At 42.1% G+C, this 13,723-nt stretch overlaps 1 protein-coding gene across 1 annotated transcript in view; it reads right to left on the bottom strand.

Moving 5' to 3' along the window:
* Nucleotides 1-13,723, bottom strand: part of LOC306938713 (NACHT, LRR and PYD domains-containing protein 1-like) — a 35,146-nt gene that overhangs the window by 9,498 nt on the left and 11,925 nt on the right. Inside the window, exons 6-8 of the mRNA XM_079522979.1 lie at nt 11,370-11,419; nt 7,698-7,912; nt 6,855-7,099 (exon numbers count right to left, since the gene is read on the bottom strand). Coding sequence (XP_079379105.1) covers nt 6,855-7,099; nt 7,698-7,912; nt 11,370-11,419 — 510 coding nt within the window. The remainder of the gene's footprint in view (nt 1-6,854; nt 7,100-7,697; nt 7,913-11,369; nt 11,420-13,723) is intronic.

Here is a 13,723-nt window from a genome sequence, read left to right as displayed (position 1 = left end):
TCATGTCATGAAAGGTGCTATACAAATAAAGTTTTATTATTATTATTATTATTCATACCTTCACCTATAATCACACCAACACAGTTTGATCAGATGGTTCATCCATACCTTCACCTATAATCACACCAACACAGTTTGATCAGATGGTTCATTCATAGTGGCTGGTATGTAGGCAGAGCTGGTATGTAGGCAGAGCTGGTATGTAGGCAGAGCTGGTATGTAGGCAGAGCTGACATTTCTCAGGAGCCAAATTAAATGACCCCCCTAGGCCAGTGGTTCCCAAAGTGGGGTCCGGGGACCCCCAGGGGTCCTTGAGGGTCCCCAGCTAAATGATAGTTAGGAACCAAATGGACCCTTATGGCTCTGTAACTCTGAGAGTGTACAAATGGAATTTTGTGCACATGTGTGCACTCTCAGAGTTAAATTAACATTGGTTTTACAATGCAAATTGGGGGTCCCAGAGATAGAAATGCCATTAAATGGGGGGTCCGTAGACTAATGCATGTGAAACTGGGGGTCCTTGAAATTAAACAGGTTGAGAATCACTGCTAGAGCCGTACACATCTTTGGGGGTCCTTGACATGAAAAACTTTGGGAACCACTGCCCTCGAGGGGCCACATGCAGCCTCCTTGGTTGTCGTCTTCAACACCCCTGTATACCTCAAGATGCTCTTCTATAGAAGGACATGCTAAACTAAGTGAGTTATGTATACAGTAATGACTGTATACCTCAAGATGCTCTTCTATACACTGACACCACAGCGCGTAAACAGCACCTCAAACTGTGACTCCGCCCACCACTGGGGGAAGTTGTGATTTGCGCTCGTTCACTGCAATGCAATTTGCGGCATTTTCAAAACAATATTGAGCAGAGTAGCGATTATCAAACGTATTTGCAATGCCATACGTTGAAAGATCTGTTGCCCGTGGACAAGGCACGCTACCTCCGCAAGTTAGATAGCATCGGCATAGATGTTTGTCCGTATGTAATTAAGGATTGGACCAAGTTACATTGGCAGCCATAGAAAATTCTTACCCCAGGCTAAAACCGGATGTGACGTGTTTGGGCGTTCCTGTCTAGCGTGGTGTCAGTGTATAGAAGGACATGCTAAACTAAGTGACGGTACAGTAATGCTGACTGGTCAAGTTAAGTAGTGTCCATACTATACAGTAATGCTGACTGGTCAAGTTAAGTAGTGTCCATACTATACAGTAATGCTGACTGGTCAAGTTAAGTAGTGTCCATACTATACAGTAATGCTGACTGGTCAAGTTAAGTAGTGTCCATACTATACAGGCTTGTTACGCTTATATGGACATCAATGGTATTGCTGAATCAGCCCGAAAGAGAACGGTGTAGCAGAAATAGACCTTAATTAGAACAGTTGTTGAAATGACAGCAACAGAAGCTCAGAAAAGACCCTTTTGTGACACTCTCTATTGAATAGAACATAAATGTTTCAGGACAGATTTGCATTCTAAAATATCTAGTTCATTCCGTAATGATCCAAGGAATCCAAAGGGAAATAATTTTGACTGTATAACCTAAAGTTCAAGAATTATCATAATCTTTCCACCGCGGTCGAGATCATGGATTTCACAATGCCACGCCAGACTTCTGACTAAGGCATGTGTCCCTAGCAATGACATCATGTGTCCCTAGCGATGACATGTGTCCCTAGCGATGACATCAGGGAACGACAGTTTTCTACCTCTGGTCTGCTTTGAGGCAGGACTCCAGAGAAGAAGGGAAGATATAACCTCATTTTCAGCTCTGTAGCAGTGGCCGGAAAACCGTGTTCTTCTGGATCGGACTAGAGAAACACGGGGAAGGTTACCGTATATTAGATTAGTCGATGGGTGGCTCTTCTCTTCCAAGAGAGATTTTGCGCTCTCATTAGAAGGCGGGTGTAAGTGCCATCCAGCCATTTCTCTAGTTTCTTTGAAAGTGTCCATGTCTCGGAGCCATAGAGTAGAATCGGCTCAACGGTCGTCCTAAATATTTTTACATCTTACTAAGCTGGGACGACCAGATCTTATGCATGTCATTGCAGGCTGACCAGGCCATACCCTTCATAGTTTGAAAGTCCTTTTGGGAAGAAGATATATATAAATATATAAAATATGAAGTGTTAAAGGACCACTTCACCACTTTTCAACATCTCTTCATATAATGGGTCCTAAACAAAATACATACATACATGGATGCACCTGGGACGTATCCTCAGTAGGCATGCCACGGTATGAGATTTTACAGTACGGTACGGTGCCGGTATTGAAAACCTATACCTCGGTATTCCACGGTATTTATATTAAAAAAAAAAAAAAGATTGCCCCCCCCCCCACCTATGTCTAGTGACTACCCCCACCTCCTTATAAGCCCTTTTTTGTTCCCCAACCTGTAGGCCTACATATCTTATTTTTTTATTTTTACCTTTTATGATAATTTTCATTTTGTTATTTGTCATGTGACTTGTCATGATTATGAATTGGTTAACCAGGACCGAATGGAAACAAGACTGCAAGGACTTTTTTCAGTGATCCCTTTGGACATGTGTTTGACTGTACCCTATAGTGATTACATTTCTGCCAATAAAGTATTCAATCAATGAATCAATAGCTATTCCCCACTGTATTTCACTGTACTATGGCTCCCCCTAATGGCCGTTTTGTACCCTGCACGCTGGAGCAATCTGCTCCAGGTAGTGCAATCTGCGCATGGTCACAACTGCATGTCTCTGTGTTGACAGTTCACACTTTTAGTTTAGTACATGTGGAAATATGGAATATACAATTGGATCTGGGTGTCTTTCAGCAACACTAACTCAAAGGTAGGAAGCAACTTTTCAATCTACTGCAGCTGTGTGGTGAAAATAAATGTTTTGCCTTAGTCTGGGAGTGGAGTTGCACTGCATGCGCGCAGCATGCGCCGCCCACCAACGCTGTATTAAAATACCGTAAGCTCGGAAATCTCACGGTATCAACACCGTGGCTGTTCCTGTCGCGGTATTACCGAAATTCGGTAAACTGCGGCATGCCTAATCCTCAGTGATGTATCCTAAGGTCATCGGGGTTTCGGGTCTCGCAACATCATACCCCTCACTCAGGTGACCCAGCCGGGGTGATCAAGTCCCGACTTACGTCCCAGTAGCTACCCTCGATCAGTCCCATTAGGGAAAAACCAGGGCCACACAATCCGTTCTCCCTGAACTACTCTGCCGGGACTGGGAGGTACCATTCTGGCGCGTGGAAGGACTAGGCTCTGTGGGTTGACTCCTGTCCGGGCCCCTCCTACGTCTCACCAGGTCCACTCCTGCTCTCACCAGGTCAGGCCCTGTGCGTTGCACCAGACTCCCAGCACCAGGCACTTTATTCAGGAATGGTGGATTCTCGAGCCGCAACAGTTCCGCAGGCTCCACCTTGCCCTTGGTGGTGCCGCAGGCTCCGCTTGAGGCTTGAATGGCCCTCCTAAAGGCCTCACCATGGGTTTGTTGGGCTTCTTCCTCACGGAAGACACAGGCTGGGGCGCCAACCCATACTGCTCCCGGGTGCCGTCTAATTTCCGGCTGCCACCCGTCTCTCCGGTGGTCACCAGACTATTACCTCACTAATGTTCATGATAAAACACCACCATTTTTTTCCTACTCAGCCTGGGCAGTTGGGACACCCGTCCACCAGTGACATCATCATCATGGCTTCAACTTTTGCATTGCAACTTTTCAGGAAAAGAAAGCCTGCCGTTTCTATTAGCTTGGATTCACCATCGATGATGTCACTGGTGGACGGGTTTCTGAACTGCCCACAGCCTTCCTATGAGACACAGACTGAGTAGGAAAAAATGGTGGTATTTTATCATGAACATTAGTTAGGACCAATTATAGGAAGAGAAGTTGAAAAGTGGTGAAGTGGTCCTTTAAGTGTTTAGATAATGTGGTTATTGTTGCTTACATTTACGTATGGACTAAAAGGGACTTGTCCTTGTCTAGAGTCTGGACTAGATGGGTTGCAAGTGATTTATTTGTATGTATTTATTGTTACCTGGGCGTGGTGTTGAATAGATGTAATGTAGTTAGAAATATAAATAAATGAATAAATAAAACCTGTGGCCCTCAGGTTAATATCAGAATACTGATAAAGTATTTATTTAATTTCTGTAATTATTATTTTTATTTACCTCTCTGTAAGGCACATTACTTAACAGATATATTTACCTCTCTGTAAGACACATTACTTAACAGATATATTTACCTCTCTGTAAGGCACATTACTTAACAGATATATTTACCTCTCTGTAAGACACATTACTTAACGCCAATTGGCGTCATTGCTTACATTCTGTAAGAGAGCAATGACGCCAATTGGCGTCTTTCTCGTTTTTGATTAATCTAAACATATTAATGTGCTCCGGAGCGCTGTTTAAATTCCTGATCTTGTATTCCAACTACATTACACAGAAAACCCGTGTCACGTGACACACGTGTACGTATTGCCATTGGAAGCTGGTCCCACCCCCTGTAAACAGTGGGGGCAGAGGGAGTCTTCATAGTTTTCATTGTTTAGCCTGTTTTGCCGTCTCGCCCGAGCGATTTTCTAGCCGGGACTGGGAGGTACCATTCTGGCGCGTGGAAGGACTAGGCTCTGTGCTCTAGCAGAAAAAGTTGAAAGCAGTAGCCTACTATTTATTTGAGCGAGTTTTGTGGTAGTAGTATTGATCCATACGCGTCCCAGTCGCCTTCTCCAGGCGGAGTAGCCCTGGTCCAGTGCTTACAGCGAGACTCGCTGGAGACGGCGGGTGGCAGCCCGGCAGCCATCTCCCTCCCTCCTTTTTTCATTGTCTCCCCATCGTCGTCCGATGAGCTGTACCGGGAAACCATTGAAGAAGACGATCAACCCGGAATGTTTTGAGGTAATCTTATTGTAGAAAATGCCCTTCTATAGTGATCAGAAATCATAAGATGATCGCTACAAATAGATGCTTGGATAATTACTACTACTAGTCAGATCATGACGCCAGAATGACTCACCACGATGGCCCCCAGCCATTAGCCAGCACCAAAGGTGCTGGCTAATGGGGGGGGTTGGTGTCGATCGGTTGGTCGGTGCATTGGTGCTGGCTAATGGCTGGAGGGGGGGTTGGTGTCGATCGGTTGGTCGGTGCTACAAATGTATCGTAGCAGGCATGCACGCATGGCAGTACAATTATTTTATATTGTAGCGTGCCTTATAGGCGATCTGATCTTTAGAGTAATGTTCGCTCCTTTTATTTACTGTCTACAAAGACGGAGAACAAACATGCATCGTTTACTGAAGCAACGCGTGGTTATGATGACCTTGCTACAAGGATCGGAGGGGGGACGGGGAGTGAAGCTAACAGTAGCGTATTATATAAGATCTGTATGACGTTTCATTGACGTATGAGCTTGCATGATAATAGCATTCATTGTATATTGTATACAATCATGATTGTACATTGTTTAGTGTGTCTCCGTGTGATGATGATGATGACGATGATGTCAGATAGCCTACGTCCCCCCCCCCCCCCCCCCCAACTGGCTATTGGCCGGGCTGACTACAGCTAAATGTTTATTTTTATATATTTAGAACTGGCATCAGATGAGGAGGAGGAGGAGGAGGAGGAGGAGGAGGATGATGATGATGATGATGATGATGATGATGATGATGATGATGATGATGAAGACGAAGAGTCAAGACTGCGATGGAGTTCTCCGACACTGAACCGGATGCATTCATTCATTTCAGTTGTTTTTTTTAAATTTAGCCTACACACACACACACACCGTCAAGAACAACTGTAATGCAGTGGTTTGGGGACACTGGGTAGTTTGGGGACAACTGTTTTGTATGTAGGCCTATTTATTTTCTGTAATATTTATTATAATTGTATTATGTTAGTAGTCATACAAAATAAGACGCTTTTACAATGAGTTAGACCTGTCATGGCTATTTTGTTCACTATTCTGAGGTTTATGGTTTGACTAAGCGAGTTTCAACTGTGATTTACTCTGTAACGGTAGATGGTAAGAACCCAATTTTTTGTTATAATACAGTATACATTCAAGTCTATATTTTGATACATATCATGGGCACAAAGTCATATCAAAACAATGTCCTTGGATGTGTTTTTTATCAAAACTGTTTCTTCACAACAGGTTTTTGAGATACATGCATGAATAGACAAGGTACTGGTAAGACTATGTAAACATGGTATATATCAAAATGTGCGTTAGAATGTCTAATTTTACCCCAAAAAAGAATTGAGTTTATATGATGTTCCAATTCAGAGCTAGGGGGACTTTTAGCTGGATAGGTCAGATTGATCATGACTGACCATGCTATTTATAGATGGCAAAATATCTACAGTGGTACATGTGAGAAACTTTTTATTTTATTTTAATTGAACTAGACAACTCACCCTTTAAAATGAGATATTGCATGGCTATGTACGCCCAGCAGAAAAAAAGTTATTTAGAAAATAAAACTTCAACCGGGCATAACATTTTTTGTTGTCCTAGAAACACTACCCAGTGTAAATGCAGGCTCTTTTAAATGGCTTCCAACACAAAAACTAATTTTTATCAACTCAGTTCATTTTTTTCCTGGAAGCAGACAAGTCAAGCTTTCTCTGAAGGTCTTTCGTTGTCACACATTCACAACAGAGAATTTTCAATAAATCATTCAAAAACGGGATTATGCCATAGAGAAGTCTACAAACTATATAGAAATCCTTGAAACTCTCAAAGAGTTAACAGATATATTTACCTCTCTGTAAAGCACATTACTGGGCAGATATATTTACCTCTCTGTAAGACACATTACTTAACAGATATATTTACCTCTCTGTAAAGCACATTACTGGGCAGCAGTAACACACTCAGCGTCCTCCGTATCCGTAACTCTTGACGGAACAGCAACACCTGAGCACGTTTTGGTTTGGGTTGAAAGTAGCTCAAGATTCTTTCCAGGATCCCAAAGAGAGACAGATGGTTCACATTTACAACCACATGAGTCTGGGTCACTCTCTGTGGTTGTAAGAGTTCCAGACCCTCCTCTGTGATGTGGGCCACGGACAGATCATCACCTGTGGGGAAAAGAACATAGCGTTATAGATTCCATTCCATGTAAACAACATCTTAAGAGAAACACAATAGATTGTACAGTATCTTATCTATCTTACAGTATCGCTAAGCCCCACCCACTCCACTGCTTCTCACTCATTGACTTACTTGTTATATGATGGATTTCTCCAAATGAACAATATATAATTTTAGTAGCAATTAAGAGCTTCAAAATGTCTTCTAAATCTAATCGACAAGGCCTGCAGTAGGCTATGAACTGGAACATTTAAATCTATAGTCAACCAGGCCTGCAGTAGGCTATGAACTGGAACATTTAAATCTATAGTCAACCAGGCCTGCAGTAGGCTATGAACTGGAACATTTAAATATATAGTCAACCAGGCCTGCAGTAGGCTATGAACTGGAACATTTAAATATATAGTCAACCAGGACTGCAGTAGGCTATGCACTGGAACATTTAAATCATATAGATATAGATATAGACACCAGGTGGCTGTTAGCTTTGTTCGCGCCATGCCTGTCCGCGCAACTTCTCGTCTTTGCATTGACTTTGTATGTAATCACGCCACTCTAACCATCCAAGTCTCAACAGTGACTCACCAGGTGTGACGTCACAGTGTGGCAGGTGTAGCTGGCAGACAGACTTCTGAGGACACTGGATGTCAAACAGAGGACCTGCAGGAGTCCTTCCAGTTGGCTGGAACCATCTCTCCTCCCACTGAACAGTCCTGTAGAGGACCTCTCCTTCGCCTGTCGTTTTAAACACCAACGCTGTCTCGCTGCACTGGAACAGTCCGGACCTGGCGAACTTGAACCTGTGACCAGTGGTGGAAAAAAGTACTCAAATGTTTTACCTAAGTAAAAGTATCAATACTGCAACGTAGACATACTCCGTTAGAAGTAAAGTCCTGTATTCAAAATGTACTCGAGTGAAAGTACAAAAGTATTGGCGTAAAAATGTACTTAAAGGGATAGTTCAGATTTTTTGAACCTAAGTTGTATGAAATACTTGCCATTAATATAGTGGTTGCAACTGTATTAATTGATTGCCCGAGTCCCATGGTGGGAGTTCTGCTCTGGTTTTGGTCAATATTAAGTAGTTCCGGTCATTTTGTGGGGGGCACTGGGGCCACGCAGTAAAAGTAAATGTATCCACAAAACAAACGTAATTAGTGTGGTTGCCCTAAAGGGCAACGAGACTATTGTAATCGTAACACTTTATTATTTCGCTAGAGTAACCCTAACTTTGTAGTACTACTCCTCCTACAGTTTTGATTGTACGCACTTGAGCCATATGTCAAATTGACCGGAAAAATCGGGAATCGTGTGCTTGCTCATTGCTAAGAGAAATATTGTATAGTTTAATTGATATTAATTTATTTGTGCATTCAATTTCCCCATTGACATGAATGGGAAAATGCGAAAAATCACGTTCAAGTATTTTTTCCTCGGAGACCGTAAGGGCTATAGTTACAAATCTTGGAGGGATAATTCGTAATACTTACTAAAATTAATTAACTTATAATTACATCGGTCGGCCTCATGGTGGCGCTATAACAGCCCACTTTACGTTTTGGCTTATAACTCTTGAACCGTAGGTCGTAAATTCAAAATTCTCCCTGTATTCCTTGGGCCATGACGCATCTCCCCATATAGGCTACGCCCATTTGCGTCAGGATAGATTTTCCGCCATTTTAAATTTTCTTCAAAACACACCTTTATTTTCTGTTTCTACAGATTTTGTCCGAATCTCACAGAAATCGGTACACATGATCTCTGGACCTATCGGACCGCGTTTCAATTTTTTTCAGATTTTTTGATATTTTTTTTGTCCGTATCGTTCGGCCTTAATCGTCGTCCGAAGTTAGTGGGAGGGGCCTATTTTACAAAAAATGCCTAAAGTCACGAACGGAATGTCCAATCCATCCCAAATTTGAATCAGATGTCGCGGGTGGTTTAATCAACCAAAATCCAAAAGCGATTCCATTTTCATCCATAGGGGGCGCCGCAAATGCGAAAAATTTAACCGTTTCTTGCAGAAAAATGTTTTTGATAAATCCCATCTGAATTACTTACGCATGATCGCAGGGGTGACGCGACATTGCAATTGGCTGGCAATAGCAGTGGGAGGGGCATATGTAAGCCACTGCGGCAACCACACTTTGCAATTTTTTTAAATTGCGACCTTTCTAGTTTGTATTGTTGACCTATTTCTAAAATATTAGCGCGACTTTCGTTCAACTTTGACCCCTCTATCACATGGAACTATTTTTTGGACGTAGTGATATGGACACAAAAAACATAGTTCTGTGTGATAGAGGGGTAAAAAAAGAACGGAAGTTGCACTAATATTTTAGAAATAGGTCAACAATACAAATTACGTTAGTTTTGTGGATTCATTTACTTTTACTGCGTGGCCCCCAGTGCCCCCCACAAAATGACCGGAACTACTTGATATTTAACCAAAACCAGAGCAGAACTCCCACCACAGGACTCGGGCAATCAATTAATACAGTTGCAACCACTATATTAATGGCAAGTATTTCATACAACTTAAGTTCAAAAAATCTGAACTATCCCTTTAAAGTACTAAAAGTAAAAGTATGGCAGAATGTCCCATTTCACAAGTTCAAAATGTGTACAAAATCTTGCTGAAAATAGCCGATCTACAAGCTCACAATGCGTCGCGATGCGACGCATTGTGAGCTTGTAGATCGGCTAGTAAAAACTGTCATTACGACAGCATGAAGGCCCGCCAAAATACACTTTAGTCGACTGAAATCTTATGACATTTAGTCGACTAAAACTAGACTAACACTAAGAAATCCAGGTGACTAAAATGTGACTAAAACTAAATTTGCTGCCAATAACAACACTGGTTGACTGTCCTGTGTTTAGGATAACTCACCTGTACTGATTGGTTGACTAGGATAACTCACCTGTAGTGATTGGTTGACTAGGATAACTCACCTGTACTGATTGGTTGACTAGGATAACTGACCTGTACTGATTGGTTGACTAGGATAACTCACCTGTAGTGATTGGTTGACTAGGATAACTGACCTGTACTGATTGGTTGACTAGGATAACTCACCTGTAGTGATTGGTTGACTAGGATAACTGACCTGTACTGATTGGTTGACTAGGATAACTCACCTGTAGTGATTGGTTGACTAGGATAACTGACCTGTACTGATTGGTTGACTAGGATAACTCAACTGTAGTGATTGGTTGACTAGGATAACTGACCTGTAGTGATTGGTTGACTAGGATAACTCACCTGTAGTGATTGGTTGACTAGGATAACTCACCTGTACTGATTGGTTGACTAGGATAACTCACCTGTAGTGATTGGTTGACTAGGATAACTCACCTGTACTGATTGGTTGACTAGGATAACTCACCTGTAGTGATTGGTTGACTAGGATAACTCACCTGTAGTGATTGGTTGACTAGGATAACTCACCTGTACTGATTGGTTGACTAGGATAACTCACCTGTACTGATTGGTTGACTAGGATAACTCACCTGTAGTGATTGGTTGACTAGGATAACTCACCTGTAGTGATTGGTTGACTAGGATAACTCACCTGTAGTGATTGGTTGACTAGGATAACTGACCTGTAGTGATTGGTTGACTAGGATAACTCACCTGTAGTGATTGGTTGACTAGGATAACTGACCTGTACTGATTGGTTGACTAGGATAACTCACCTGTACTGATTGGTTGACTAGGATAACTCACCTGTAGTGATTGGTTGACTAGGATAACTGACCTGTACTGATTGGTTGACTAGGATAACTCACCTGTAGTGATTGGTTGACTAGGATAACTGACCTGTACTGATTGGTTGACTAGGATAACTCACCTGTAGTGATTGGTTGACTAGGATAACTGACCTGTACTGATTGGTTGACTAGGATAACTCACCTGTAGTGATTGGTTGACTAGGATAACTCACCTGTAGTGATTGGTTGACTAGGATAACTGACCTGTACTGATTGGTTGACTAGGATAACTCACCTGTAGTGATTGGTTGACTAGGATAACTGACCTGTAGTGATTGGTTGACTAGGATAACTCACCTGTAGTGATTGGTTGACTAGGATAACTCACCTGTAGTGATTGGTTGACTAGGATAACTCACCTGTACTGATTGGTTGACTAGGATAACTCACCTGTAGTGATTGGTTGACTAGGATAACTCACCTGTAGTGATTGGTCGACTAGGATAACTCACCTGTACTGATTGGTTGACTAGGATAACTCACCTGTACTGATTGGTCGACTGCTCTGTGTGCACACTGGGTTCAAAATGGCTCTGAAAGACAAAACAAAGCAGACAGGAAACGATCAGTGTCTTTCCTGGTGTTCAGTCAGTGTGATTATTGTGCAGAGCAGAGGGTTCTGTACTCACTATGTCCACTAGAGGGTTCTACAATTACAATTACAATTTAGGCATTTAGCAGTCGCTCTTAATCCAGAGTGACTTACATTAAGCAATAACAAGAGCATGGCATACATCACATATATAAAAAGTAGTTATCATGAATCATGCGTAAACTAAGAACGTAACAGTGGAGTATCTATGTTAACTATACATACTATACTATATAATATATTATACATGTGTACTATAAAGTGCTAAGACTACATAAAGTGCAATTCTAGAGCTGTCTACGTAACAAGCTATAAGTCTGTTTAAAAATACTATCTAAGTCTACATAATGTGCTATCTAAGGGGCTAGGCTAGGGCAAGTGCTACGGGCCATGGTGGAGTCTGAAGAGGTGGGTTTTCAGACTACGGCGGAAGATTGGGAGTGAGGCTGCAGTTCTGACTGTGATGGGAAGTGCATTCCATAGTTTTGGAGCCAGAAGGGAGAAGAGTTTGGGACGTGTGGAGCGTTGCCCCGGCGTTTTTAGTGAAGGTACCTCCAGGGTTCTGTACTCACTATGTCCACTAGAGGGTTCTGTACTCACTATGTCCACTAGAGGGTTCTGTACTCACTATGTCCACTAGAGCAGTGTTTCCCAACCTGTGTGCCGCGGCACTTTACTGTGCTGTTTGATGTGTGTCCAGGTGTGCCGCCTGATTTGACCGAAAATAACACTAACCCTCCCCCGAAAGCAATATTATAGCTACTGGGCTGCAGGCTTCCTTGTTGCGTCGTTGTTGTTGTCACACGTCTAACCATTAGACGTGCGATAACGACGGAACAATAGACTCTACGACCCTCGGCCATTGAAATGTTAATGCAAAAGAGATGCATCCAGAAGACGCTACATTTCGCGCATATGCACGTAGACAGCAGACACATACAGTCCTACATGTCCCGAACCAAACACTGAGGAGGTAAAGTAAACGTGACGTTGTTGTGATTAAACATAATGTGCCACGAAAAATAGCTGTCCAACTGTCCAAGTGTTCATACATGATCGCCTCGGTCGGCCAACACAATATATCTCCCTCCCTCCACAGAAGCGCAGTGATGCCTGATTTATTCTTCGTCGTACACGTGTTCCATGCTGAAAATGGCTGATTTACAAGCTCAATGCGTTGCGGACGCAACGCGTTGTGAGCTTGTCGATCAGCTATTTTCAGCACGTGGAAATATGCAGGCTGTGAGAACTGAGACCCTTCACAATAAAAGCATGCAGCTTTCACAAGTTGGACCATAATAAAGACAAGGAAAAGGATTAAGAATTAGGTGGCATTTCACATTGCATATGAGCAATTTTTTCTCCAAAATGTATTTTTTTTAAAGGAATACATTTAATTATTAAATGTAATAATGTGTTATTAAAGTTATTTTTTTATTCAATAAAGTCTGAGGTTCTATATGGCTATGGGCTGTGGTACTGTGGTAATAATAATTATAATAATAATTAAAAAAAGAAAGAACGAAAAAGAACAAAATTAGTTAATTTTTTGGAACCATGAACTTTAGTTCAAAATATTGAATGATGAATATATGAATATATGAATATATATATTATATACACATACATACACATATGTATGTATATGGATAGGCCTATACACCGTATATCTAGGTGTGCCCTGAGATATTTAGGCTATGAAAAGTGTGCCCTGGGACAAAAAAGGTTGGGAAACACTGCACTAGAGGGTTCTGTACTCACTATGTCCATGTTGGAATGATGGAGTCTAGAGGGTTCTGTACTCACTATGTCCATGTTGGAATGATGGAGTCTAGAGGGTTCTGTACTCACTGTGTCCATGTTGGAATGATGGAGTCTAGAGGGTTCTGTACTCACTATGTCCATGTTGGAATGATGGAGTCGAGAGGGTTCTGTACTCACTATGTCCATGTCGGAATGATGGAGTCTAGAGGGTTCTGTACTCACTATGTCCATGTTGGAATGATGGAGTCTAGAGGGTTCTGTACTCACTATGTCCATGTTGGAATGATGGAGTCTAGAGGGTTCTGTACTCACTATGTCCATGTTGGAATGATGGAGTCTAGAGGGTTCAGTACTCACTATGTCCATGTTGGAATGATGGAGTCTAGAGGGTTCAGTACTCACTATGTCCATGTTGGAATGATGGAGTCTAGAGGGTTCTGTACTCACTATGTCCATGTTGGAATGATGGAGTCTAGAGGGT

The sequence above is a fragment of the Electrona antarctica genome, assembly GCF_951216825.1.
Source record: "Electrona antarctica genome assembly, chromosome: 15".
Taxonomy (NCBI): Eukaryota; Metazoa; Chordata; class Actinopteri; order Myctophiformes; family Myctophidae; genus Electrona; species Electrona antarctica.
The sequence above is the reverse complement of the archived record's forward strand: the minus strand, read 5'-3'. Positions and strand labels throughout refer to the sequence as shown.